General features: G+C 43.5%; 1 protein-coding gene across 2 annotated transcripts in view; it reads left to right on the forward strand.

Annotated features, from left to right (window-relative positions):
• cntfr (ciliary neurotrophic factor receptor) overlaps window positions 1-26,736 on the forward strand; it is a 221,234-nt gene that overhangs the window by 72,582 nt on the left and 121,916 nt on the right. For both annotated transcript variants that reach the window (XM_047569166.1, XM_047569165.1), the window contains one exon: window positions 20,057-20,138. In XM_047569166.1, coding sequence (XP_047425122.1) covers window positions 20,057-20,138 — 82 coding nt within the window. The remainder of the gene's footprint in view (window positions 1-20,056; window positions 20,139-26,736) is intronic.

Consider the following 26,736-nt stretch of genomic DNA (forward strand, 5'->3'; position numbering starts at 1 on the left):
AGACAGACTTCTTGGACCCACAGTGATGATGGACTGTCGTAAGATTGACATCAACTGGTCGGAGGACGACCCAAGGGACCGTTAGGTCATGTCATACATGGCGCAGAGCAAGAGAAGAGCTGCAATGTTCACAACCAAACCCTAGTGACAAACTAATGGGTATTTCAGGGACTGTCAGTAAAAAGCATACACACAGGAACTAACAAGCAGCAGTTCGTATACAATTCAGTGACTTCCTAAAAAAAAACTTTAGCAACGCAAAGGCTGCGGCCAAGATGAACTGATCTAAACTTGGCGGTGATGCATTTGAGGCCATCGGGAGCGTCCGATATGGTTGATTGACATATGACACGAGTGAACGTAGATGGAGCAGAAGCAGAGTCTTCGTTGACATATGTTCTTTCCAAACCGAGAGCAGATACAGCAAGAAGGGCTGTGTTCATACACCAGCAATATTTTATATTGTGAAATGTTTGGACATATACTAAAGGGTAACCCAGGCAACCAAAGCCTGGAACGTCCACTAGCGACTAACTGTCTCCTACAATGTGATGGCTGACAAGTGAATGCTGTATATATAGAACAAAAGGCTATAGCATTGAAAAAAGTCCTATTTTTAAGACAGCCAGTGCTGTCCATTAATTTCACAGCTGAAAATTTCATGCACACAAACTGATTCAATTGCAGTGAACACGTTGCTTTGAATGATTTATGTATTCGTTTTTACAGCCCTAATCAGTGCTTTTCTATGGAAAGTGGCAAAATATTTCCCCCCCAAAATGGTACCTTTTAGCACCTGTCATCACCAGATTCTGTTTCAGTAACAAAGAGCAAAAAAGCGACCCCTGGTATCAAGGCAACACGAGATGTACCGCCAAGTGCACTTGTTCTTAACCTTTTGGACGAGTGCAGCTCCCCGTGGATGTATTCAATGACACACAAATCTGTCCTCGGTACCTTTATATGAACCTAAGCGCTGGAGCCGTTCCAAGCAGCAACGTGGACCAATCTGGAAGAAAAAAACATTTGGCTTCCATTCTTTCTGCTGATGTTCTGTGGAAAGAGGAAAACAAACACAAATGGGAGCGAAGAGAGGAGAAGATAGGATGGCAGGTGGAGGAGGTCAGGACTCTGGAGCTTTCTGCTCCTTTACTCGTTTTGCATCGGCCGCTTTAAAAAGCAGCAATATTTCCATCGATGAGTAAAGCAGGGAGAGCCCCTTTCACCTTCAAATGTGCTGCGTTTCTGTCTAATCTTCTTTCCTTCTTAAAAAATTACCTTTCTGAAGGGCGCTGGGGTTCAGGGAATCAATAGATCACTCAGGCTGCAAATGTATTATCTTACAAAGCAAGGGAGTGGGGGGGGGGGTGGAGAAGGGAATAGGAGGAAGGAGAGTGGATGATGATGATGATGATGATGGAGGAAGGGCGCTGGAGAGTGGAGAACGTAGAGGAAGCGGAGAATAAGAGTGTAAATAAGTCGAAAGTGGTGGAAGCACGATCAAGAAAGAGAACTGAAGACAATTTGAGCTGGAGAGGAGGGAAGAAAGCTGGAGGCAAACAGAAGGAAATGAGCGAAAACATTGCCTGGTAGCCAGTTACGATGGTGCGTTGGACTATGTAATGAAAAACCTAAAAATAAATGTTTTATACGTCTTTGTTAATTTGAATAATCAGAATTGATCCTGTTGTTTCACCGTCTTATGAACTAATGTCTTTAATGAGCTCATAAGAAAAGATGAAATCTAAAGGTTTTATAATTCTTTTCAGAGGTGGATGGGTTTTAGCTTTGTGCTGTAAATAGAAGTAAAACTGCGACTTTGGAGCCCGCAGACTTTACTGGGATTTGTCACAGCTCGACAATGCTTGCCACGGGAGAGTCGGGACCGAGTGTTGACGCGTAGCCAGATGAGGAAAGTTTTGACATAGTTCACGGGGAGGTAACAGGGTTGGGAGCCGAACAGATGAGCAGGTTGAAGCGACAGGAATGCAAAAGACGCAGCAATAATGACTCAGGGAACGAAGCGCAGCTGTTGAGGAAGGTGGCTAATATTTACTTCATTCATAATTTATCGCTGTGATTCTTGGCCTGTTTCTAGGCAGAAAATGCAGGTGTTTAGCTGCTCGCTGTTAAAACGTGTGATCTGTAAACACGCTTGTTTATCATTGTTCATCACGGCGGAGACGAGCGGGAGAAATTCTCGGCTGCCGCTTTGATGTCTTCTCGCAGTCTTCATCTGTTTTGCCCCACGGAAAGACAGACAGCGGCGTCATATTAATTCATTTTAATAAGGTTGAATGAACTCGTGGCTCAATTTAAAACGGATTAGGTTTAATCAGCATAAAAACGCCATCCCTTCTGACTGATAAACACGGCGATGACAAAACACACCGTTAAACTCGTTTACCCGCATCATCTACGTAATGGCGCCATTACGGCTATCGTTTTGTCTACGGCGCGTTCTAGAAGATGAGAAATCGTCTCACCTGGAGATGACACGGAGGGCGGCCCTCCCGAACCGCACGCACACCCGCGGACACACATAAACGCACATTCACACGGGGGAGACAAATCAATACAGTCTCATTTCACACCTTGTGCAGCCAAAGTTTTCCATTGTAGAGGCAGCAGATACAGAGAGTCGGGCATCGAATGGAGGCTGGAAAGTCGGATGGACAGAGAGAGGCGCGAGGTTCGGTATCTGAGACCAGGTACAAATGGAGAGATGAATCCCAATAATGGCGTTAGAGGCCGAAAAATGAAACCCGAAGCGGCTGGGGGCCAGAAGCTCTTTGGCTTCTGGCTAAATGATTGTGCGTCCGTGTGTGTGTGTGTGTGTGTTTTTTTTGGAGTGCGAAAAGAAGGCAAAGCGTTGTGAGTTCTCAACACTCACCTCCGTTAGCCCCGACGCTGATCTCTGAATTGCCTCGCTGCTATATTTCCTCCTCGTGTCGCTCCCTTCTTTTCTCCTCCCCTCCTCTCTTTTTACATGTTTGACATTAAGCCGGCACTTTCATCCATCTGTCGCTTAGACTAAAAGCAACAGCAGATTAAGCTTTAAGTCTCACTGCGGAGCGGCGACACTACAGACTCCGAAAAAAATAGGAAACACAAAACTCAGTGTTGCTGCTCTTACAGCAACCCTTTGACCCTATGGCGTAATCAGGTTAGAGCGGAGTCGAGGGAAGTTTAATAGAATAAGCCCTCTCCTCTCTTCTTAAGGTGGATGTAAAACGATAGCATTAAGCAGGTGGAAGCGCCTTCAGTTTAAACATGACATGTCCGCGTCTCTTTCTCTGCCAGGCAGAGACAGATGCTTAAAGTGTGTCCTTTATTCCCTGTGTTTGTGTGTTCCTCCTCCCTCCTCCCTCCCGTTCCTACCCATCGTTGGCTCCACTCCACAGGCTGCAGACTTTAGTAATCAATATATATGTGGGTGTCTGAGTGTGCGTGCGAGTAATGGAGTGGAATCTGACAGCAATTGTCAGTCATCTCACACGGCCTAGGAAATACTAATCTAAAACGGAGCTCCAAAAAGCTGCATGTGTGTGCGTTTGTGCGCGCGAGCACACACCTTGCCACATGCTCGTGCAGAGGGGCTCCAGAGCATCTGATTAACATCTATCTCCGCATCACTTCTTCCTCAGCCACCTCCAAACAATAAAAACCATTACAGCCACTTTGCTGTACACCGGCGAACGTTTGTCATCCTATTGTGCCGGATAACAGCGCTGCGGGACGCCTTTTGTTCAGTCATTATTCATCCTTTTATGTTTCCATTCGTTTTGCGACGAAACCGCCTTGTAACTCATCCGTCATGTTTGTGTTTATTTCATCTCCCTTTTTAAAGCCCGGTTTGCAGGTTTGTGATCTTGCGTGATTTACCGAGTGTGACGGGATTTTGTCCTAGCTGCTATGCTAAACGTAGCATTTGTTATCGGATAATTTAATGTTTTGTATATTTAATATTTGAAACCACTCACCCAGGTTTTAATTAACTGTTGTCACCAACACATATCCTACTGCAAAAAAGGTGAGAGTTCCCTTTGATGTACGTTTGTCATTTATGAATTATATACTGGCATTTGTTTATCCCGAGTGCAAGATGACTGACAGGAGAGAAATTATAGGACGCATATTCTTCAGGGGGGAAACAAAACAACTTTATTTCATCAAATGTTTATTGACATGCAAGCTGCCTGCTTTCAGAGCTGGAATCATATTGTGCACCAATGAGATGTGCGCAGGAACATCACACAACTTGGCCAGAGCCGAATAGCGTGGAGCCTAAAATTAGACTAAACCCAACATTTACATTGTTTGCTGTGATGGATCATCAGGGCTGGGTAATTTTCCAGTGTGTGGACATGGTTCTTCATCATGTACGGGGGAAAACGGCACCAAATGGCTTGTTTCAGAAAATGGAAACAAGCCATCTAAAAGATATCTGAAGCTAACCTCGTCCAGACTCCAGTTGGACGTGTCTGATGGAGATCCGGTGCGCCTGTAGACACCAGGCACAGACTCGTGATGGCTTGGTTTTGAAGCTGCCTCCCGTTCACTCCACCGGAGCTCCTTCTCGGTTAAATAGCTTCAGAAACCCTTTCCCATCACGCTCGTCCGATGTCAGATTACGTTAGGGCAATTTTGGTCACTTACCGAAACCAACAATCCAGCATTCACACCCACTGCAGACAGCGGCTGACTGTGTGGTGGTGGAATAAAGAACAGAAAAGGGCTGGAATTCTCCATCTAATTCACTATTATGTTCTTCACAAAAAAAAAAGAAAAAATCTCATAGTTAAAGACATAGTCTTCCTAGTTTCCTATTGTCTTCTGAATATAAAAGTGATGAGTGTGCATGAACTGACTGATTTATCACTCTATAAATCTCTATTTTATTTTAAGTTATTATGGTCGGTGGTAACTCCTCCTTGCATATTGTTCTTACTGTACATTCCAAGCTATGAATTAGCACCATATTTGGCTGTGTCTTGCTTCTCCTGCCGTGTATAACAGAGTCTAAGCTCAGTGACGAAAATGGGGAGTGCGCAGAATAGCAGGTTAAACTAGATTCATTTATTAAAAACTTCAAATGAATTCTGACCGAGTGTTTAGTGTGAACAGGTGAAACAAACAACAGACTTGTTGATGTAGGCCCTGGAGAAAGTGTTGAAGCGATGTAGCTTCGTTAAACCAAGGCCTAATCTACTCGGGCGTTTCCTAATGTCCTCCCATATTCCCCTGAACCAAGAAGCCACCCATATAAACATCACACTGAAAGAGATGGATGTCCCAAAAAATCTTCACTTCCTGGATCACTATTCAGATTCATCCTTCATTATTAATGATAACCAGGCTTTTGAACACAACCCACGAGCCTGGCGTAGCCAGTTCTTTTTAGAAAGCCAGCCCGACAACGCACACGTGGGATTTCATTATTCAGGCGACTGAATTACCAAGTTTTTCAATTTTCTTCTTCATGTTCCGAACCCTGTAAAGTGCAACACAATCAAAACCGAATATTTTTCTGTATTTAGACACTGGGGAGGTAGTGGAAGTTAGTCATACCGTGCGAGCGTCGGCCTTGGACAGAAAAGGAAACCAGCAGTTTAGCGTCAGTTTGAATTCATTCGCCCTCGTGTCATGATTCTCGCCTGGAATTCTGAGGAAATGGTTGATTCCTTGAGTTACAGCCTTGTTTATCTGTTAGCATGCATGCCATCGCTTCGGCTTGGACTCGACCCACATTTCCCACTGGTGGGTTACAGTTATCACTTTCGCCTTGAAGTGTCGTATTAAGAATGATAAATAATAAACCCGCAGAATGCCAACTCTCTATATAAATATAGATTTTATATTTTTCCTTTTGACATTTTTATGTGAATAATACCCACCCACTGATAAATCTCCCGGTAGGATAAATAATTCCACTAATCTGGCTTCAAGTGTATATCATTCTCTTATTCTTAAAGTTTATTTTTTTTCTTCTTCTCAGTCGGTTTAGTTGAGGAAATTCTTCCACGCTGGGCGGTGAGCGGAGCAGCAGGGGAGCCCGGAGTTTCCAAATCCTGTGTGAGAAAAATGATTTTGAACGTCGAATATCTAAGTGCTGTTGCATAAGAGTCTTAAATGAGTTCCTGATAATCGGTAGACAAACACAGTTACGTAAACCGCACACGAGCATCCGTGTGTGTGCTAACAGTGTGTGTTAAGCGGCGCTCCGTCCGCCCGGTGTGTGTGTGTGTATGCGCTCTCACGGCAGCATGTGTGGATCGAGGAGATGCTGTTCTGTTCTTCCCGTCACTCTCTTTGCACTTCGCTCGTTCACTGCGCTGTTTGTTTTTCTCCTTCCCACTCTTCCTCCTCTTGCGCCTGTTGTTCTTAACAATCCCTCACGCCCTCCTCCGTTCTCTGTCGTGTTTCATTTTGTTTTGCCTTCCAGTCTTTTTCCTCATCTTCTCTTTGTCCGGCTTCATCTCTGTCTTCATTCCCCCCCCCCGCCCCGTCCCACCTTAATAATACCACAACCTTCTGTGTTTCTCTTTCCTCCTGCCCTTCTATAGTTCGGGATTTATGTTGTTCCGAGGAGTGTGACCGTAACCTTGATGGGATATTTTCCCACAGCGGGTCATTTAGATGCGGCCGGGGTCGACGCGAAGGTGTGCGCGCGCGGGGGCCGAGCCGAGCTGATGCTTGGCCGGACCTGTGTAACGGATTGCCTCGCTAATAAACTATGAAAGGGCGGCAGCGCAGTGGTTAGGGCAGGTCACTGTGTACTGTGTGTGCGTGTGGGTGTGTGAGGGGACAAATGGGAAGAGAATGCTAATATTTCTGTCAAGACCTGGACGAGCCAAGTGCTGGCTTAAAGAAATAAAGGTGCCTGTGAATACACACACACTCAGTGTGTAACTTCAATCAGATCTGTACCTTTTTGCTAGATGTTGTTGTTGTTTTCCATTCATCATTTGCTCCTTTGCTTTGTGTTTGTTTCCGTAATTCATTCTCTCACAGGATTGTCATCTCCCCCCCTTTGCGTGAGTAGTGACCTGAATGTAAATAGCTGCTTATTTACAATCACCCAGCCACTTACCAAGCAGCAAAAATATATAAATAAATGTGTTTCTTCGTATAATAATAGACAACGCAGGTAGAGCCAATTTAAGCAATAATAATAAGAATTCAGATTACCCAGGAAGCACCTCAAGGTGAAGGAAGTAAAGTTTATATTTTAACCTTTATTTATTCAGGTGATGTTGACTGAGCCTGTGTGTTTCTTTCAGCAGAACTCTGATTCACATTCATGCAGCTCTGCGTATTTGGGGTGGTTGGCCACAGGGCAGCTCCGCTGGAGCAGATGGAGGTTTGACGCCTTGCTCAGGGGCATCTTAGAAGCTGTTGCTCATTTGTGTTCCCCTCCGACATCTGTGCACTTCTGGTCGCACAAGCTCATCCTCGTGTTGGAAAGTCTTGGGTTTTCGAATCGTCTTTTACGTTCCGTTCGAGCCCGCATGATCTGCTTTATTTCTAAACGGTAATTTATGGTCCTGGTGGCCGACTATCTTTATTCTGGCTTGGCGACACTATTGCATTACACACTAAAGCAGATTTACATTCAGAGGTTGTCACCGTCTCCGCTTACTCATTGGCGTATCATCGTCGGAGCGAAATCCTCCGGGAAGTTCAGGGTCCTCGGCTGCGTGTGAAAATGCGAAACGCTGTCATCAGCGTTTACCGGAGGACGCGCGCAGGAGAGAGGGAACGTATACGAGAAAGGTGAAAAGAGAAGGGCAGAGAAAAGGAGGAGAGAATGGCAGATAGGAAAGCAGCAGGTGGAATGAGAGACGTGAATTGAGAGAGAGGGAACGAGACAGACAGCTCTAGTTAAAATGTTGAATTATAGCCTCACCGGGAGAGACGGAAGGAAAGGGGATGGCTGACAGATACTGTGTGTGTGTGTGTGTGTGTGTGTGTGTGTGTGTGTGCACCTATAGGGCTCACGGCGAACAGAGAGACTCGACTGAGATAATGAATAAGCCTCTTGCTCTGCAAGACACGCACACACGTATAGAAACGGGGCGAGCTCAGATAATGACATCAGTGTTAAGTCAGCGATGACTAAGTGTAGACCTCCAGAATAGTGGTGCTCAGCAGTGGATGACTCCTCCTGGGGCGACTAAGCGCACAACTCTGATGGAAGACGGCGTCCTGAGTGCTCAGCAGGTTCTGGTTTGACAAAACCTGCTGTTACAGGGTGAATATCTTAACTCCAATATGATCCCGAGCTTAATGATTAGAGAAAAAAAAAAAAAAAACACGCAACCAGACATAACTGCATCACTTTCCTCCTAATGACTTAGGGGGAGGACACACAGGAGGAGACTACCAGCAATGTGGCGACAAAAGATGATGGGATTTTAATGAAATTCAGCAAATTTCAAGAGATGATGGCGAGAATTTGAAGACTAAATGACTTACATAATGTGGAAAACAAAATATGAATAAGTGATAAGTCTGAACGTGGGCACACAGAGCAGACCGTCTTCTTAACATCTGAAAATGATAAATGACTTCTGTTTAACATTTCCCCACATCAAGCACTCGCAGGCGCTCGTTAATGTGGCGTTCGTAGAGTTTAATACCACGATGGGCTGACGGATGTTGCACCCTTCCACGGTGGGTGGGCTAGAGTGGGGTGGGGGTTAAATGAATTGATAACAATGTGACAAGTAGGCTAACTCACTGGATGTAGGAGCATTGATGTGTCCAACTTAGACACATCTAAAAATCCCTCAAAGTAAGTTTCACCTTGGTACGTTTCAATTTGACTTTGGCCAACAAGGCCACAGGAAAGCTGTTCACGTTACCTGGGATGTTCAAAAGGGGTTTTCTATTTCTTATAAGAGACTATATCGAGGATATAAATGGGAAACACTGCTCGCTCGAAGTCGCAGCCCCTGCACTGATTACAAATGGCATAAGTTTAATCTCATTTAGCGAAACGCAGCCAAGCCTTAGATTGCTTCTTCCTCTCGGTGTTTCCTGGTTAAAGTGGCTCGCAGTCGCAGAGGTTGACCTCGCGTCAGGAGCAGAAGCGGCGTTTGCAGGAAACTCTAACGTCACAGACATGTGATTCCGATGGATCGCGAAAACAGGGACCGGTGCAAAGTCGGAACCTGTTTTTGACTCGCATGCCTGCTATTTTTATTTATTGGGCTTAAGGACCCAAACACTGTAAGGAAACATGCACAGCTTTGGTTCCTATCATCAAATTCACGCCAAAAGGCTTTTCAAACAGAGAGCTACTGATCCCCAATGTATGGCCTTAGTCTAAAACACTGTACACGGCCTGTCTATGAACTGAAAGAAAACTGGGTGAAGTACTGTTAAAGTAGCAATATGCTTGTATTCTGCTTGTCATTTGTCCCATACAAGAGGCATCACAAATTGAATGGATCCTTATCTTTTAGTAGGTTTCCATGTGTGCGGCCTTTTCAGAATTTCACAATTACTACTGCGCAGAACCGTATCTTTACAAAGGGAATATTTGCAGAATACAAACAAGTACCATATTATTTAGCCGCATTTTCTTTGGTATTTTCGTATCAACCAAGGCAAAGATGCAGATGATGTTGAACGCACTCGCACACACTCGACTATTTCAGTCCTGTGTTTGCTCAGACAGAAGCAACAGATACTTAACTGTACTCCAGTGAATGCTCCAGTATAGTTAGCGTGTTTATCTGGTCGCTGAGGTCGTCGGCCACCCAACTGAAAGTGCACGCGTCTCTTCTGTGCATGTGTGTGGATTTTTGTGTGTTTCGTGTATGAGTTCAACAAGTGCGTGTTTCAATGGATTTCTACCCGCCGCTTGTGCTGCTTTTACCTTAACGCGCGTGTCTGTGTGAGATTTCGTGACTTTGCCAGTCTCGCACACGTTGTGGCTGAGGCCGCCGCTAACGTCGGCGTGCGCCACCCAGCGTGTCAGCGCGCGCCACCCGACGGATATCCGGACCTACACGGAGGTCGCAGGAATCAACTCTACAAATAGCTTCCTGTGGTGACGACCAGCGGACAGTGGAACAGATCGTGTTTGTGCGGCGTATGTGTGCGTGATTGTGTTAGCGCCTAATTGAGTGTGTCGTCGGTCCGGTCTGCGCCGGTTCTGCATCTGCTGTGTTTACCAAGGAGGTTTGGCAAACAGGTACAGTAAACATACAGTTTTTAGTTTCCAACACATGCAGTGAAACACTCTAGCATTTACACACACACACACACACACACACACACAACAACAACAACAAACACTGCTGCAATTAGTCTGAAAAGAAAATGTGTCTTCCTTTATGGTTTTCCACTTCTCCCTGTCTTTTTTTTTGGTCTCTTTCACTCTCTCTTCAGCTCTAAGTCAGATTATGTCAGAGGCATGAATAACTTCTAGTCTGAGAGACACAAGCAAACACATATTACATAAAAAAAATGCTAATGTGCTACTATATATTAGAGACAAACAATGGGATTGATTCTCCGTCGACTCAAAGGCTTTTACGAGCTCGTCCTCAATCAACGATCCCCTTCAGCCCTTTGGAAACCTTATCTTAAAACTGTGTTGTACTTCAGTATCAGGGCATGAAATGGTCAGGGGCTAATGAACTAAACATTCAGATGGCTTAATTGAGCGAAATAGCTGCGAGCACTCGGTAAAAGTCTCCTCACTGAGTCAGAAATATTTCCCACTGATGAAGCCCTGTTCACACTTGGAGTTACATACATACATCGATCCCAGGTCATGTGATCACAAACTGGCACCATCTAGATATGCATGTTCACACATGGCATTGACCGATCAGATGTCACTTCAGTGGGTTCATACTGCTGAAAGAATGTGGCCCAGGTCCAAATGGGCTTTGAGATCTTAAATGTTCCCTCGACACATTTCAAGCCGACCCTCTTATGTTGTGATCAGATCACCCAGTTTACGTGTTGGCACCAGGTCTGAACAGCACCATACGTTTACGCGCCTCTAAATAGACTGACTCTTGGAGGACAGACAGCATGATTCGTTTCTAAGATTACATCACGTTTGTGTTTTTGGAGTCAAAGATCCGAAAGGACCAAAGTCTAAGAAGTATTGTAATCATGAGTTACAAAGTAAAATTCTACCGCTAATTTGGATTCAAAACACTAATTCCAGCGACTTAATTTTTAAAATTCTGAAGTCTAATTAAATTCTATGATTGCTATTATGAAAACTATTCTACTACCAAACTTCACCTTTTCTGTCACGTTGACTCATTGATTCATAGAATATACCTAGTTACACTTGAATCAGTTTTTGGATTCTTTTGGATCAGACCAAGCAACTAAACAGGCTTGTTTTTGTATAATTAGAGAAGCAGTAATCACCAAATGTCTCCCTAACCCCATTTACATGTTGTTACATATCATATTACATATATATATGTTAGAAGAGTAACATCAGAACTTTAAATTATTTATGAGGTTTGTTGCATGGATGGAAGTTAATGGCTGGAGTGTTAAATTTGGGAAGGGCAGGGCAGTGACTGTGTGTATCTGTGCTTCGCCCACTGTGGGCAAGGCCTGAGCTCTGGTTCTGATTAACTCCCTGTAAAAACACCTCTGTTCAGAACATCACAGCCCGTACATCACACTCTCTCTCTCTCTCTCACACACACACACACACACACACACACACACACACACACACACACACACACACACACACACACACACACGTAGCGCAGCTCCTGGAGGCTCCCTGTTCACAAAGGGGTGTCTACACCCATCATTCAAAGCCTTATAGGACTTAAGAATGCCGACACTCACACACACACACACACACACACTGGTTCATTCACGCACATTGCCGCACACGCATAGACACACAAAGTGCTCTGTTTTCTTAGCTTTGATACACTTAGAGAGTTCAGAGGTGAGAGGGCTAGAGGTAACTGTGTGTTTTTCCAGAGCTTTCTAACCACCTAAATCTGCTTCTACATACCCGAGGAGGTCCAGATGGCTGGGTGGAGACAAAAACACTCACACATATACACTCATAGTCGCTCTCACATGCAACACACACTCAATAAGCAATTATACAAGTCAGAGATCTGCTATCTGACACAAGCGTGATAGATTTTTTTCTTCTTTTCTTTTTTCCAATTTCCAGATTATGCATTGGCCGTTGATTGTCTCTGAGACGGCAACAGTTGAGTTTTTGTTGTTGAATACTGATTCACAAATGATACAAATAGATTGGTTGAAATGGTGGCCACCCAGGATGAGCTCATACCACCCCCCCCCCCGCCCCCCTAAGGTGTGCAGTGTATTTCCACTTGTTTAAAAGCCATGTGATGTGGGACCTCCACCGCTGCAGTATCAGCAGCAGCGCTGAGGGAGACATGATACATCGCGGCTGACGTGTTCAGGTCCTCTAAATCTCAGCCGGCCGAGAGCAGTCTCATGTGATCAATGGCTGAATTCATTACTCAGAGCCAAACACCGTCGTCCACATGTTTGCGTTTGTGTGTGTGTGTGTGTTTGTCTTCATGGTCCAACCCATGCTACCTCTCCAGACGCAGATTGACGTTGTCTTTAGCGAGCAATTATAGCCAGAACGACTGTGAAAAAGGTCACGGCCATCTAGCGATCAACACTCTGAAGCAAATGCCAGCTATGTGTGTGTGTGTGTGTGTGCGCTTGTGTGCGTTGTACCCAAAATGCCAGCAGGCTTGCTTTCATCCTACACTCCTCCCGCCCTCGGTGCTCGTAGCTAATCTGCAACAACCCTGCATGATTGATGAAAGAATTAGTGCTGCTAAGCAAAGCAAAGCATTATGGGAATGAGGAAGTTGTTTTACTGGATGGGGAGCATGACATTAAAGGTTACAGTGGCAACAGTTGTGTGTGATTTTGTGTGAATGTGTGTTTGGTCTGGACAGTAATTGATGAATGAGGTGTCATAAATCCTGTTTTTCTGTTAATATGGTCGTAAGGGTCACGAGTACAGTAAACTCATTAACCTTTGGGCTAATATTGGCTTGAAACCTGCGTGGATGAACACATGTGACATGTGCTTTTGGTCATTTTGTGAACGGAACAAGGCTGTAGGAAACTATAGTAAAACGGTAGCTACACCTCTACAGGTTGATTGATTGTGGAGAACAGAAGGCGTGTTATCTGTAGATTTGTAGTGCCCCCTTCCTGGCTTTTTTCATTATTAGGCTAAAAGTTGGATATGACTGAAGATTTCAAATAATTTTAATTTAATTATTTTACAAAACAAAACAGTGTCCACCAGCCCTGTTATTGTCGCACTCAAAGCCAAGGAAATGTGACACAGCATCCCAACACAGACCAGTGAGCTCACAATTTTAGCTGATGTGTTGAGCTGTGTGTCTACACAGTTTGCACAGCTTTTTATTAACCGACTACTGCCACACCAACAGGATCAGAATGAAATTAATTCCTACTTAATTGTGCTAGAACTTGTGAACACGAGGTCGGGAGAGTTCAGAGTTAAAAGGAATGAAAGATGTGCAAAGCGCACGGCGCTTCGTGCTGCCAAAAGTAATGGATTAATCCTGTAAGGCCATTCATGTAGCACTTTTCTCTATATGAAAGTAACACTGACAGCGCCGACACCGACACCAACCAATGAGAATTTGGTCGGACAAGAACACATCGCCCAACTAGTTGATCTTGGGGTAAAAAAAGAGTTCCCTGAGTTTAATTTTTCTGTGACAACTTTTTTTACAAGTACTTTCAGAAGTGTTTCAAAGACAAATTAAATGATTTAATGAATTCAATTTTCCTTTGCAGTGTGCTTCTTTATGACCTTGATGAAGGCCACCAGCTGAAATGCTTCAGTTCAATAAAGTTGTTCCAGTTACTACAAGTGCTGCTGGATTCTTGATCTTTTTACTTTTTCTGTTCCACCTTCATGCACCTTGGTGGCAGGTGAAATCCCACCAGAAATCCAACTTTGTAATTACTAAAAAAAAGATTTTACATCACCACAATTACCATTGGTATACTTATGCAGCTAAACCCAGTTTTTCCGTTATTAGTTTTTCCATTTATATTCTGGATGCGTTTTCCTTTAACACAAGGAACTTCCGAATGACAGCACGAATCCTAGTAGTGCCGAAAGTGTAATCTTTTTATATTCAGATATTCAGATTTCGAGCTGCAGATACCTTTTTTTTCGGTGGGAACGGAAACGCTGATAAAAAAGAATCTGCTGACAACATTGCTTATCTGCCCTGCCTTGGAAAAAAAAACTTTTGTTTCGCTGCCCCGAGATAGGACAAACGTGTTAAGATTAAATCATTTAGTGGGGACAGTAAGTGGTGCAGAGAACAAGGGGTCCTATTTCTGCAGCGAAGATCCTTTTAGAGTACAAGTGTACCCTCCGGATTAGGATGCTTTACCTCAGAGTCCTCAAGGTTTTACTTTATGTGATGATCACATTAGAATATTCTGCCTGAAAGTATCCGGCGATTTTCACCCTTTTCTCCTTTGCTAGTTTTCCCAGTCATTTAAGACTTTGCCGTGACTCTGTGGCATTGAAAAACTTTTGGACTGAAAGGCCTGTGAAGGTTCTCAGCCATCCCGGTCATGGTACATCCAGAATTGAAGAAGAACAGAAGTGAATACTTGTTTGAGTGGTCCTCTCAAAACAATACAAGTCCAGTTGACTTTTTTAATCCTTTTTTGTTGGATTTCCTGAAAGGCCTTATCATGTAGCTCCTGGAGGAGAGGTTTGGCATGACTGTCTGCAGCGTGCTCACCCTGGCTGCCGTATCGGGCAGACCTTCCTGTTTATGCGCGCAGGCCATTCCTCCAGATGGTGAGTTGTGTTGGTGTGAGGCAGCGTGCATATACCCAGCAGGCGAGGAAAAGGTGTGACTTTACAAACCTTTAACGGTGCCAGACTTCCGGGTTTCCGAGCCAGCGAGGTCCCACCGCCTCAGCATTGTATATTAATTGTCTTTACGATCCATAAATCTCAATTCGGCGCAGACCCTTTTATGAATTACTGAATACGGTAGGTAGCTAACCTTTAAAAGTTGAATCATTTGTTTTGATGTTCTGTTGTTAATAGGATGGGTGTCGTTTTGCCCGCATGATTGATGCCTCGCTTTGAAACAAAACTCTGCACGCGCAGTTTCCTGCTGATGGCCTCACGGTCAACAATACAAGTCAGCTATTGTTAGCTTCCCCCCGTACATTTGATAGCTGCGGTTGATGTTCCTGAGGGCTGTAACTCTCTACTCTTGCTATAAATCAGCGCGCTCATTTATTACCCAAGGGGAACGTTTCTTTTTAGTTTCACGGCAGACACATTTGTAATGAACTATTCTTTTTCTGACAGCTTGCTGACAGGAGGAATTTGGCCGTTTGTTTTTGAGAGAAATAGACGGAGGGAAGAAAATTACATCTCCCCTTCTGTCAACTAGTGGTTTAGTGATAATTTGCATTATAATTAATGAGCGCGGAGACGCCAGTGAACTCACTGGCTGTTAGGGGACTGAAGTTTTTATTTCGAGTGGACTGTTTCCACTGTGATATGTCACGTTGTGCCTTCGGCCGACCGCTGTTGTTTGGTTTCGGACACTTTTGGACCTAAGAAAGAAAGGGAAATCGAGTATGTATGCCCACTTCTTTAATAAAAGGATGCCTTCTATCTTCACACGCACACATACACCCCGGCCCGCCTAGTGTATTTTCCCTCCTGGCTTTCCAATTTAAATGCAAATGTTCCCAAATCGGACTCCATAAAGACGCAGAGGCAAAATCATTTGACGCAGATGAATTATATATTTTAATTAAGCAGCCGAAAGAATCACGCCTATTCAGCCCTTTCCCCTCCAATAAGAAATGAATAAATAAATATGGAATAAGGAAGGAAGACGAAGGGAATAAATGGGAGGGTCAGGCGAGGGAGAGAGGGGTGGATGGATGGATGGATGAAGGCAGGAGGGTTTGTATTGAGTTTGTGTGATTGCAGCACTAACCGCCCCGTGGGCTGTCATTATGTGAACGATCTGAAGCTGTCACATTTCAAAACTGTATTGTTTTCTGATAGACGGGCTAAATACCCCCACGGTTTTCAGACACACACACACACACACACAGCGTTCGCACCCAGAGACTCCCAAATGCATGCAAACACACACAGACGCGCACCGTTTGGGATTTGATGGGAAAAGCGGCACTTAGAAAATGAAGAGCAGAGATGGGGATTGTGATGCTCTGACAAGGGGTGCAATTTTAATTTCACCCCCTGTCACTCTCCCCAATATCTGCTCAGATGAAATACATATGAGCTGCCAATCACTCACACGCCAGCGTGCGCGCACGGGCGCGCGATCGCTGGTATCGATGCATGCGAACTTTCAGTCACTGTTTCTGGCGTCCACAGGTGCGCAAAGAAAAAAGCCACAGATCTTTTGAAACTCATTGCCTGCCACTTTAAATCAGATTGAGGATTTAAAAATAATAAGTCCTGTTAAAGTCTGGCCAGAGCTACAATCATCATCTCAACTACCTGTTTTAATTATAAGGTGTAAAACGTGTCTTACTTGTACCCATCAATGCTCTGACTTTGGATTTGGCTGTACACATGCTTCGGCCACCGCTTCTGCAGTTGTCGGTGGTTTTCCGTACTTGTTGCTTACAAAGGAAAAAAATAAATAAAATGCAAGGTGTGCAAACAAAATAATTACCTTCCACACAAGAGTGTCATACACTGTTGAGTTGAATTTGTTTCTAACAATCCAATTGCATGTAGAGATATATTTTTTTCCCTCCGTATCAGCTGAAACGCCCTCAATTGATATCTGAATTACATGTTGGCAGACTCGTATTGTGATAAGAATTGAATTTAACTGTGGCGGCCTAGTATTCCTCCGGTAGATCAGCAAATGCCAGCTGGTATGTTGCAACTAAACAAGCTCCCAAGTGTCATACAGTTTAACTAACAAGCTGCAATTGCTGCGTTTCCTTCGGTTTTACCGAGGTGATTGTGCTCGGTTGGCAACATAATGTGACTACATGATGTAATGAATGTGAAAGAACCGATGATTACACTAAACAACATTTGATTTTGTGTGCAACAGTTTCATCAGTACAGTCCTGTACCCAGTGGATATACAGAACCAGCAGATATGCATCACTGACTGTATAAATACACGGATGAACCCTCATTACTGATAAGCTCAGTGTGATTCTTTGACACTGCATAAGTCCCAGCTAATTCAGAAATGGTTAAAGAGACATTCTGTATTAGGTACACCTTGCTAGTAAAAGGTTGGACCATCTTTTGCCTTCAGAACTGCCTTAATTCTTCATGGCATACTTTCAACAAGATGTTGGAAACATTCTTCATAGATGTTGGTTCATATTGACATGACAGCATCACGCAGTTGCTTCAGATTTGTCGGCCAATCGCCTGTTCCACCACGTCCCAAAGGTTCCTCTATTGGATTGAGATGTGAGGACTGTGGAGGCCACTGGAATCCAGTGAACTCATTGTCATGTTCAAGAACCGAGTTTGAGATGAGACATTTTTCCAATATTTTATTGTCCAATTTTAGTGAGTCTGTGTGAACGCTAGCTTCAGTTTCCTGCTCTTAGCTGACAGGAGCGGCACCCGGTGTGGTCTTCTGCTGCTGTAGTCCATCAGCAGGTTCCACGTGTTGTGCGTTAAGAGATGGTATTCTGCATTCCTTGTATGTCAGAAGACATTTTCGTTCGCACAACTGCCGCTCACTGGATATTTTCTCTTTTTCGGACCATTCTCTGTAAACCCTAGAAATGGTTGTGCGTGAAAATCCCAGTAGATCATCAGTTTCTGAAATACTCAGACCATCAGCCCGTCTGGCACCAACAACCATACCACGTTCAAAGTCACATAAATCCCCTTTCTTCCCCACTCTGATGCTCGGTTTGAACAAGTTGTCTTGAACACCTCTTCATGCCTAATGCATTGAATTGTAGCGGTTGAACACGTGTACCCAATAAAGTGGCAAGTGGTTATATATATATTTATATATAAATACATACATTTGGTTGTTCTTTACTGATAATCTGTTTGAATGTAAAAGCTTTTCCTTCCATTACTTGGGCCGAGCACGAAAACCCTCCTCGTCGTGTTTAATGTCTTCGTTTTATTGCCTCCTGACATTTTAGTCCCGACTGTAAAAGCTTTTTCATGTTCCCGAACCTCATCCTACAAAACTCGCAGATATGTTTGCTCCCTCTGTGAGACGCTTAAACATGTGGCAGGCGCGTTCACGCGCAGACTTGGGCTCGGATCGAGCATGGGCTACGATACGAGGCAAAGACGGCGAGAAAGAGTGGCATAGGAAGAGAAGCGGAGGAAAAAATAGCTGATGCCAAACAGAGAGCGGGAGGAAATGGGACATGACAGAGGTTTGTAACAGCTGGAGTCTCGCATCAAAAGAACAGGGAAATTCACTTTCCTTTCTTTGCCTCTATTTGGAGTGCTCACTGTGTTCTTCACACGCAGGCACGCACGCACCTTACCCGCCGCAAGTCTCAGCAGCAAGCAGACCCTCAGACAACCTCTGTCTGTGCGAGAGCCAACTCTTTCTCCTCCCGAACAGAGGGAAGGAGACGGAGAAACGGCCCAGAGACAGGAGAGTAGATGGAGAGGGAACAGAGAGGCCATATTTTGTAATGGGAGGATCTGGGATCACGACCCTTTTGTTGGCACGACTCCACCCAGCTCAGCTGTCCTTGTACACGGGGGTGAATTTAAAGAAGCTCCAGCTATATAGTTCCTTCGCAGCTGAGACTTTACTACCTCCAATGAAGACTGGGGAAACGCTGGCATTTCCTTTAAAGAGATCCTCCCTAAAGTCGACTCACCAAGATATCTGTCATGTTTAAGCTAAAAAAAAAAAAAGGAAACGTTGTAGGGGAAGTTACAGTTGCTCAGTGAAAAATTGCCTGTTCTTGTACCAGATCTGTATTCACACGGTATCTGTGTCTGGCAACTTGTTATTTTCCTTGAGATGCTGTACAGAAGCACTATAGTTGGACCAAAACACTGGTTTGTAAGGAGAAAGCCTTCAAACAATACCTCTAAAATCCCACATTGTTCATTTTATATCAGCGGCTAGAAGATGAAAAAGAACCACAAATGCAGCCCACCTTTAAAACGAGTAACAGTTGTTACTTGACACTGAGAAAACAAACTTCACAAGGTATCTGTGCCGAGTTTTTACGGCTTTTATTTCATCATCTGTTTCGCAGCAAGGATTCCATATTTTATTTCTCTCTCAATCAAATCTTTTATGAATTTCAAGAAAAAAGAACGCGGAGCTGGAAAATAATATAAAGAGGCAGCAACGAGCTGGAAAGAAGAGACGAGCGCGCAAAACTATCAGAAGGCAAGAGAGGAGGGCTGCATTCCCTAAATAACGACTTAAACGTTACGACTGACGTGTTAATAATTTAAAGGGAGGTCACAATGAGTGGAAATGTGCCCGTGGATCGCTGCTGTTTTATACGGAAGCTGTGTGTTTGTTTATGGTGTGCTATACCTTTAAGAGCTGCTGGTCAAAGCCCATCCCAGAGAGGATGGACACATTAGGCTGATGAACAGAACGAAAGAGGGAGAAGGGAGGGAGGGAGGGAGGGAAAGAGAGAGAGATGCACATAAAGAGAGGAAGAGAGGGTGAGGATATAGAGTGAGAGGGATAAGAAGAGCAAGAGAAGTAAATAAAGGAAATAAGGGAGTTGGACGAGGAGGGAAGAAGCAACAAAGGGCAGGATAAAAAAAAAAAAAAAAGGCCACTTCAGGGAGTGTAACAGTGAAAGGAGAGAGATATACCCCGAGAGATCCAGAGAAGAAACAGGAAGCGGCTATCTCTCCATCTCTACCATGCTGTTGTGAGGCGTCTATGGGTCTGTCAGTCAATCAGGGACGACAGGCGGACGCACTCACTCGCCGGCTCCCTGTCTCTCACGCGCGCTGATGACTTTGCTGTGTGTGTGTCTACAGATGGCCAACCTTGTGACATCGCTGTGCTGTGTCGTCCTGGCCGCCGTGGTGGTAGCCTACGCTCAGAGACGCAGTCAGCTCGGTGAGTATGCACTTTATCTTCTTCTCGTTCATCGCGCCGGTTCACTTTTCTTGCGAGGCCTACCCTGCCTCCCCGTGTTGCCTTCGCTGTACTCTCCTCTCCTCTTATTAGTTCTGCTTTTGATGATGATGCTCTAGTGCCTTTTATTGTGCCCGACTTCAACTTCTCTCAACTCCGTCATGTTTTAGTTCGCTCCACTCTAATGGACGTCTCCTGTTTCTCTTATATGGCGCTGTTGGTGCATCTTTAACTTGTTATTTTTGCTTGTGTTGATTTGGTCGGTGGAGTTATGAGGCTGTGATTTGGATGTGTTGTTTGACAAGCTCGAGCTCCGGTAGCCACTTTTACTCTACGAGGTCAAGGGTGCACCAGTAAAAGGGAGACGTGTTAAGTGGAATTCACTTTTCCCCGCTCACAAAGAAGCAATAGCCGAGTGAATCAGGTTGTCGTCCCTCAGTGCGCGGCGCTAATATTTAGCCCAGATTACCAAGACGACCTCCGTAACAAATACGAGTTCAACAAAGGAGCCAGTCAGGTCAACTGACTGATCATGAGCGTGATTCAAAGATCTGTGTGTGGAGGTTTTGAGGGATCTGAAAAGACGTAATGCGGCGGTTGCTCTTCTGAGAGTTCAGTAAAGGGGGGGAGTCGATTTGTCACTTGACTTTTAGTGGCCTTGACTTATTAGCCAATGAGGTTGGACTGTTTAAGTCAGCTGACCACAGAGAAAGAGTCTAAGGAAGTCAATAATTCCCAAGTGACGCACATCGCTGTCACGAGGGTCACACACACACACACGCACACACACACACACACAAACACACACATAAACTCAGCAGAAATGGGAATGGCAATGCTGTCTCCGGGGGATAAGTTGAAAGCGGCGGAGAAGGTAAGTAAAAGATGGACGACAAATGGAGGAGTGCGCGGAGACTGAAAAGATTTGAGAACGTAGAAACAAAGCAGAGAAATGAGTATAAGTATAAAAAAAGACTTAAAACCCTCATGTTTTCTAGTTTTTAATACAACTTAATTATTAAAAAGAATGAATAATCTTTAAACTTGTTGCAGCCAACTAATTTATGTATTTTTTTAGATGCTACTTCTGTCTTCAGGACTTTCAGTTTGTGAATATGTGTGTTTGTACCATAGGCCAGCTATAACTTTCCTCAGTTTTTGTTTTTTTTGCAACATATCATGCCTTTACACACCTCTAACAACCAGATGAGTACGTATGCTCTGCAAAGACATCGCTGCATACATGCTAACAAAAGCAGCAATACGTTTGTACCCAAAATCGCATGCACACGCCCTAATGCTCTCTTTCTCTATCTCTCTCTCACACACACACACATTTACACATCTGCCTTTTTCGCAAAGTGCCTTGTTTCTCTGACAAATTGCCAGCTAGGTTGATTGACAGACTTCCCTGGGGTGCGCCTGACTTGGCAGAGCGCATGCACAGATTCAAACACACACACACAGTAAAGCTTCTTCGCACACACACAAACACACAGTCGACGCAGTCAGTACCGAGGGATAGAAGAGGAATGAACTCTCTTGTTAGGTCTGACTCAATTTGTACAAAATGCACATACAGAGTAAAGCACACACTGTCTTTGTGTGTGACGCCGAGTGTATAGGAAATCCATCTGAGACTTCATAATTAATGACAGCAGCGCATCTCCGAACAAAGACAATAAGAAACAGTGGTACAAAACGTCTGCGGGCTGAGTCAAACAAATAGATACGGGCTCCACATTTACGGGAGTTCGATGGTGTCTGGAAGACACGGAGATGGCAAGTGGGAGGGAAGGAAAGGCAGACGCAGAAGGAATGAGTGAGGGCGGAGAAATGTGAGACAGATGAGGAAACGCGAAGCAGGCAAGTCGTTTGAGAAGCAGGGAAAGATGCGTGCGGAAAACAGCCTTAGATGTAACACGTGTAACACACATTTATGAGGGTTGGTTAATATCAAAAAACATGTTGGGCCGTGGACATGTCGGCCATATTTATTTTTTTTTCGCTCCTAATCTAATTTACAGATTTAAAGAATGACAAACATGGTTATTGTGACTGAAACAATGAAGGGCATTCCAGGCTGAGTGAAACAAGCAGAACATTAAAAACATTGCTGGTGTATGGACAGAGCTTGCTCTGCTTGCCTGCATTTGGAGGGGGAATACTCTAAGGAGTGCTGCCACTCCATCTGGGTTCACCTGATACTCCAAACGCGCTGTTAGCATGATGCATTTATTGGTGGGACCAAAGTTTAGCCCTTTGACTTCCACACGAAGAAATACGATTAATCACGATTAAACAACTTTCATTTTTAATCTATATTAATAGTGTGCACATTTGGTATTTTGACATATTATTAAAATGTTCACTCATGTTGTACAGATTCATACAATATAAATACTGAAGCTGTATGATGTATATTTTTGAGCTATGGTCATCTGTTCAAAAACGCTATAGCTCAGAAAGTATAAAAACCACAGCTTAGATACTTATATATATATAATGCGCGCAAATGTGTGTATCTTACAAATTGAATAACTCGCAATTGTTAGAAAATAGCTACAAAATGTGAAATTAAGCATTTTATTGTGTACTACTACTAGTACAAATAAGATCAACCGTGTGGTTACAATGCCAGTCAGAGGGTTGGGCAAACTACTGCCATATGTCAATCAACTGCGTCCATTGCTCCCATTGGTCATTAACTCAATCACTTCATCACAACGTTGAGGTTAAACTAATTCTGTTCCCCCATTTTGTGTCAACGCCCATTGTCGCTTGATGAATTTCGTTCAGATTTAAATTTCTCTTGTTACCCAATCGCTGCTGGTCCTTTAATTTGTGGTCTCCCCTCAACTTGAGATTAAAGAATGTCATGTTTTAGCTGGTGTTTTAAACACCTAAGAAGAGACTCAGCAAAGACAACAAGTATGAAATGATTTTACCTGCCAATTATATATTTTTTTGCCCATAATAAAAAAGATGGTTCAGGGGCAGCCCATGAGCCATTCCCACAACTGTGTGTTGTGGTTAGAGAAGCAGCTTTTGGGAACTTGAGGCAAATTGCCTCCACAGCAGCGCCTTAAGCAAGCATCTTAAAACCTCCCATACATCCCTCCAAGTGTGCTCACTCAGATGCAGAGAACATACTGTATGTGTACATTCAGTGCATACATAGTCAGCGGAGCTTGTTCTCTTTCCCTTGTTTTGACTCGATTTGAATAAATCTGCAACTTGAACAAATTACCAATTGGTGTGGAAACACAACAACATCAGCACTCACACGCACAAACGCTAAAGTCAAATTTCTGTCACATTCCTCCCAATACTGGATTATTCCTTCAGCAACATGAGCTCCATCCCCAAATAAAAACTGCCCAGACACCGAGTGCAGTGCATTGAATTTCTATTCTTTGCAGCTGATTGTGATTTATGTTGACAAAGGTATATAGAAAGAACAAAAAAAAAAAACAACTTGGATGGAAACCCGAGGCTCAGAAATAAAAGTCCATTAATAAAGCATCGCGTGAAACAGGAGAGGAAAAAGAAAATAACAGAAATCTGAAAAAGCCACAGAGACGCAGGGAGTGAGAATTAGAGGTCACGGCAATTAAGCGTTCTTGGCTGTGAATTTGATTTTTGATTGCTTGTGAAAAATAGACAATGAGATGGTTGGAGAGGGCCAGGGAAGTTATTTGGTGGGTGGAAAAGACAGTAGACAGGGAAAAGGCGTGAGAGAATACGGACCAGATGACAGACGAAGAGACGAGAGCGTGGGAGACGGAGTCGGAGAGAGGGAACCCTGATAACCGGCATTGAGACAGCTTTTCATGCTATGTTACTTACATATGCAAATGCTCACATTCCATATGACAATGTGAAAGTACTGATTCAGTGTGTGGGATTGTGCAGTTGTCTGTATGGATTTTTTGGAATGTTTGCAGCTTTAGTTTTGAAACAGTCTTAGTTCCAGACACACGTTGTGTGCCTCTGCTGACCCTGACCTCTCAGCATCGCTGTTGCTGAGGAGGAGGGAAGGGAAAAAAATCTCTTCGAGGATCAATAACGTCATTTTTATTCATTAGTGTTGGATAGAAAGCAGATCTCTCCAACAGTGGAGCAAAAGTTCATACAGATATAAGACTGGCTACAGGCAGAATATTCTCATGGTGACGAGGTGAGCAACAGTGTTGGAGTGATCGAAGAAAAGACATTAATAATCAAATCTACTCTATTGTCTCTTTTTACAGCAACGTCTTTGCTCAGCAGCCAAGATGTTTCAATTTCATTGTTCTAACTTCATAAATACTGCATCCGGCGCGTGACACTGCATTTATGGCTGGCTGTAACTGTAATTAAAAACGTGCAGTATTAAAGATTAAGTGCCTGTGTTCACCTGTGCAACTACAAATCGCATCACTGTCTTTAAAGCAATGATGTAAAAGCACCGTAAAACTACAGGACCCACAGTTCCCAACATTTATCAGTACATCAACATAAATTCTGCATGATAGTTTAGACTCTTTTGTTGTAACATGAGTAACAGATATAGATAAGGAAACACAAGTCTGGGTTCACTAGTCCCCATAGGCTCTGATCAGAGTGGATCCACTCATTTTCCTTAACGATCCAATGTCTTGGACTTTGCAGTGATTAATAGGAGTAAAATATAAGAAATAATTGTGGTTAAATTGATGCACAGTCATAGATGATAGTAACAAATTAGGCCACTCCTCCTTTTGGGTGAAGACAAACCACAGGCGGTAAATACAAATACCAAAGATACATATATAAGACACACACACACACACACACACACACACACATATATATATATAAGACACACACACACACACACACACACACACACACATATATATATATATAAGACACACACACACACATATATATATATATATAAAAGACATATATAATGTCGTTGCCATGTGAAGCAGTGACATTACATAGAAAAACCTGATAAGTGAAAAATAGTGGCTGTATGTCCATAAAGCCTACCGACCAAGAAATGGTTGAGGACCCCACTCAGTGGCCGGACATTTACTCTTACCTCATTGAATCTTCTGGTAATATATGAAATCTGCCATCACATCATAATCATTCCATAATGTTAAATTAATTAATCGTGACATTAAAAAAATCGCTTTACAGCCCTGTTGTTACCTACTGTCATTACAGTTCAGCATCTACATTCACTACTTTGGCTTTTTAACATGAGTTTTGATTTGTTTTTAACATTATAACTAACAAGTAAACTAACATTGGCCAACGTTAGCATCACAATTCAAAGTGATAGTGTTTCGCGCACACGTACACATATCGACTATCAGGGTCCCACAGCTCTCCATCTTTGTCCACCCATTCTATGGCTTGAAGCCACACGTTTTTTTTTTCGGGTTTTGTCCCTCTCTCTTCAGGGGAGCAGAGAAAATCTTAGACTTTATCTGTTAAAATGTTCGAAGAACAATACACAATGCAGCAACTCTTTGGCATTTCGGCGACTTCTCCTTTGTTTTGACCCATAAGGGGGCGTGGCCTTTTGAGTGACATAGGGTTCCTGTCTTCTGTCTCTGATAAATCTTGTGTTGGTGTGATGAGACATTCATATCTACAGTGGAGATTGTGCCACCATTTTTTCTAAAGTAACACTGGACATAGAGATGGCCTTTCATGTTTTTATGTAATGGGGATCTTGAATTTAGTGATCAACCTGTTCCTTACCACCACTGTTTACTACAAACCTGGTTACTGTCTGTCTGTGAGGGCTGCTGCTGCTGATTAATTGGCTCAGTGTTCTCTCACCTTGTGTTATTGCTGTGTTATTTGATATTGGTGCGACCTGTGATGTAAGTAACCAAGATGTGACTGGAAATACAATATGAAAAAGGAAGAGAACGACTGCTCATAGTACATTTTAACACAGTATATTTTCATTTAAATGAGACACACCATCCATCCTTTTCTTCTTGATTGTTTTATTCAAGCAGCGATACAATCACTCACATTGCATGCAAAGTGAAACTTCTCATGCAGTGAGAACCTAGATAGAGCACTTACATTAAAACAGATCCCCCTGTAGAAATACGGCATCATTTATTTCATTATTTGACTTATCTCTTTGCGTCTCTCTCTCCGTTTCTCATTTTCTCCGATTCATTTTTCATCCTCCTCTCCGTGGTTTGCTTTCCATCTCATTTCAATCCTGAGATGTACCAGAAAGTCCCTAGTCAAAGCAGTATCATTCCATTAATGGGATGCCTCGAACAGTAAATACTAAGCACGAGCGCAATGAGAATACCAATGAACCGGGGACAAGAAAACTCAATAGAAGGCGGAGGAAGTGAAGAAAATGAGATACAGAATGAGAAAAATAGGGTGCAACTGATATGCTTACCTTCACTTCCCCTCGATTGTCTTTCCTTTTGTGAGTGAAACAGCGCGGCTGCATCTGCTCCCACACCACATCTCTGGTTTGTGGTATGTGTGAATGTGGTGACATCATGCTGGAGACTGAGAGGGCACGTTATTTATGGGAGTCCATATCCTGATTGAGAGACGG

Source organism: Mugil cephalus, chromosome 19 (assembly GCF_022458985.1).
Source record: "Mugil cephalus isolate CIBA_MC_2020 chromosome 19, CIBA_Mcephalus_1.1, whole genome shotgun sequence".
Taxonomy (NCBI): domain Eukaryota; kingdom Metazoa; phylum Chordata; class Actinopteri; order Mugiliformes; family Mugilidae; genus Mugil; species Mugil cephalus.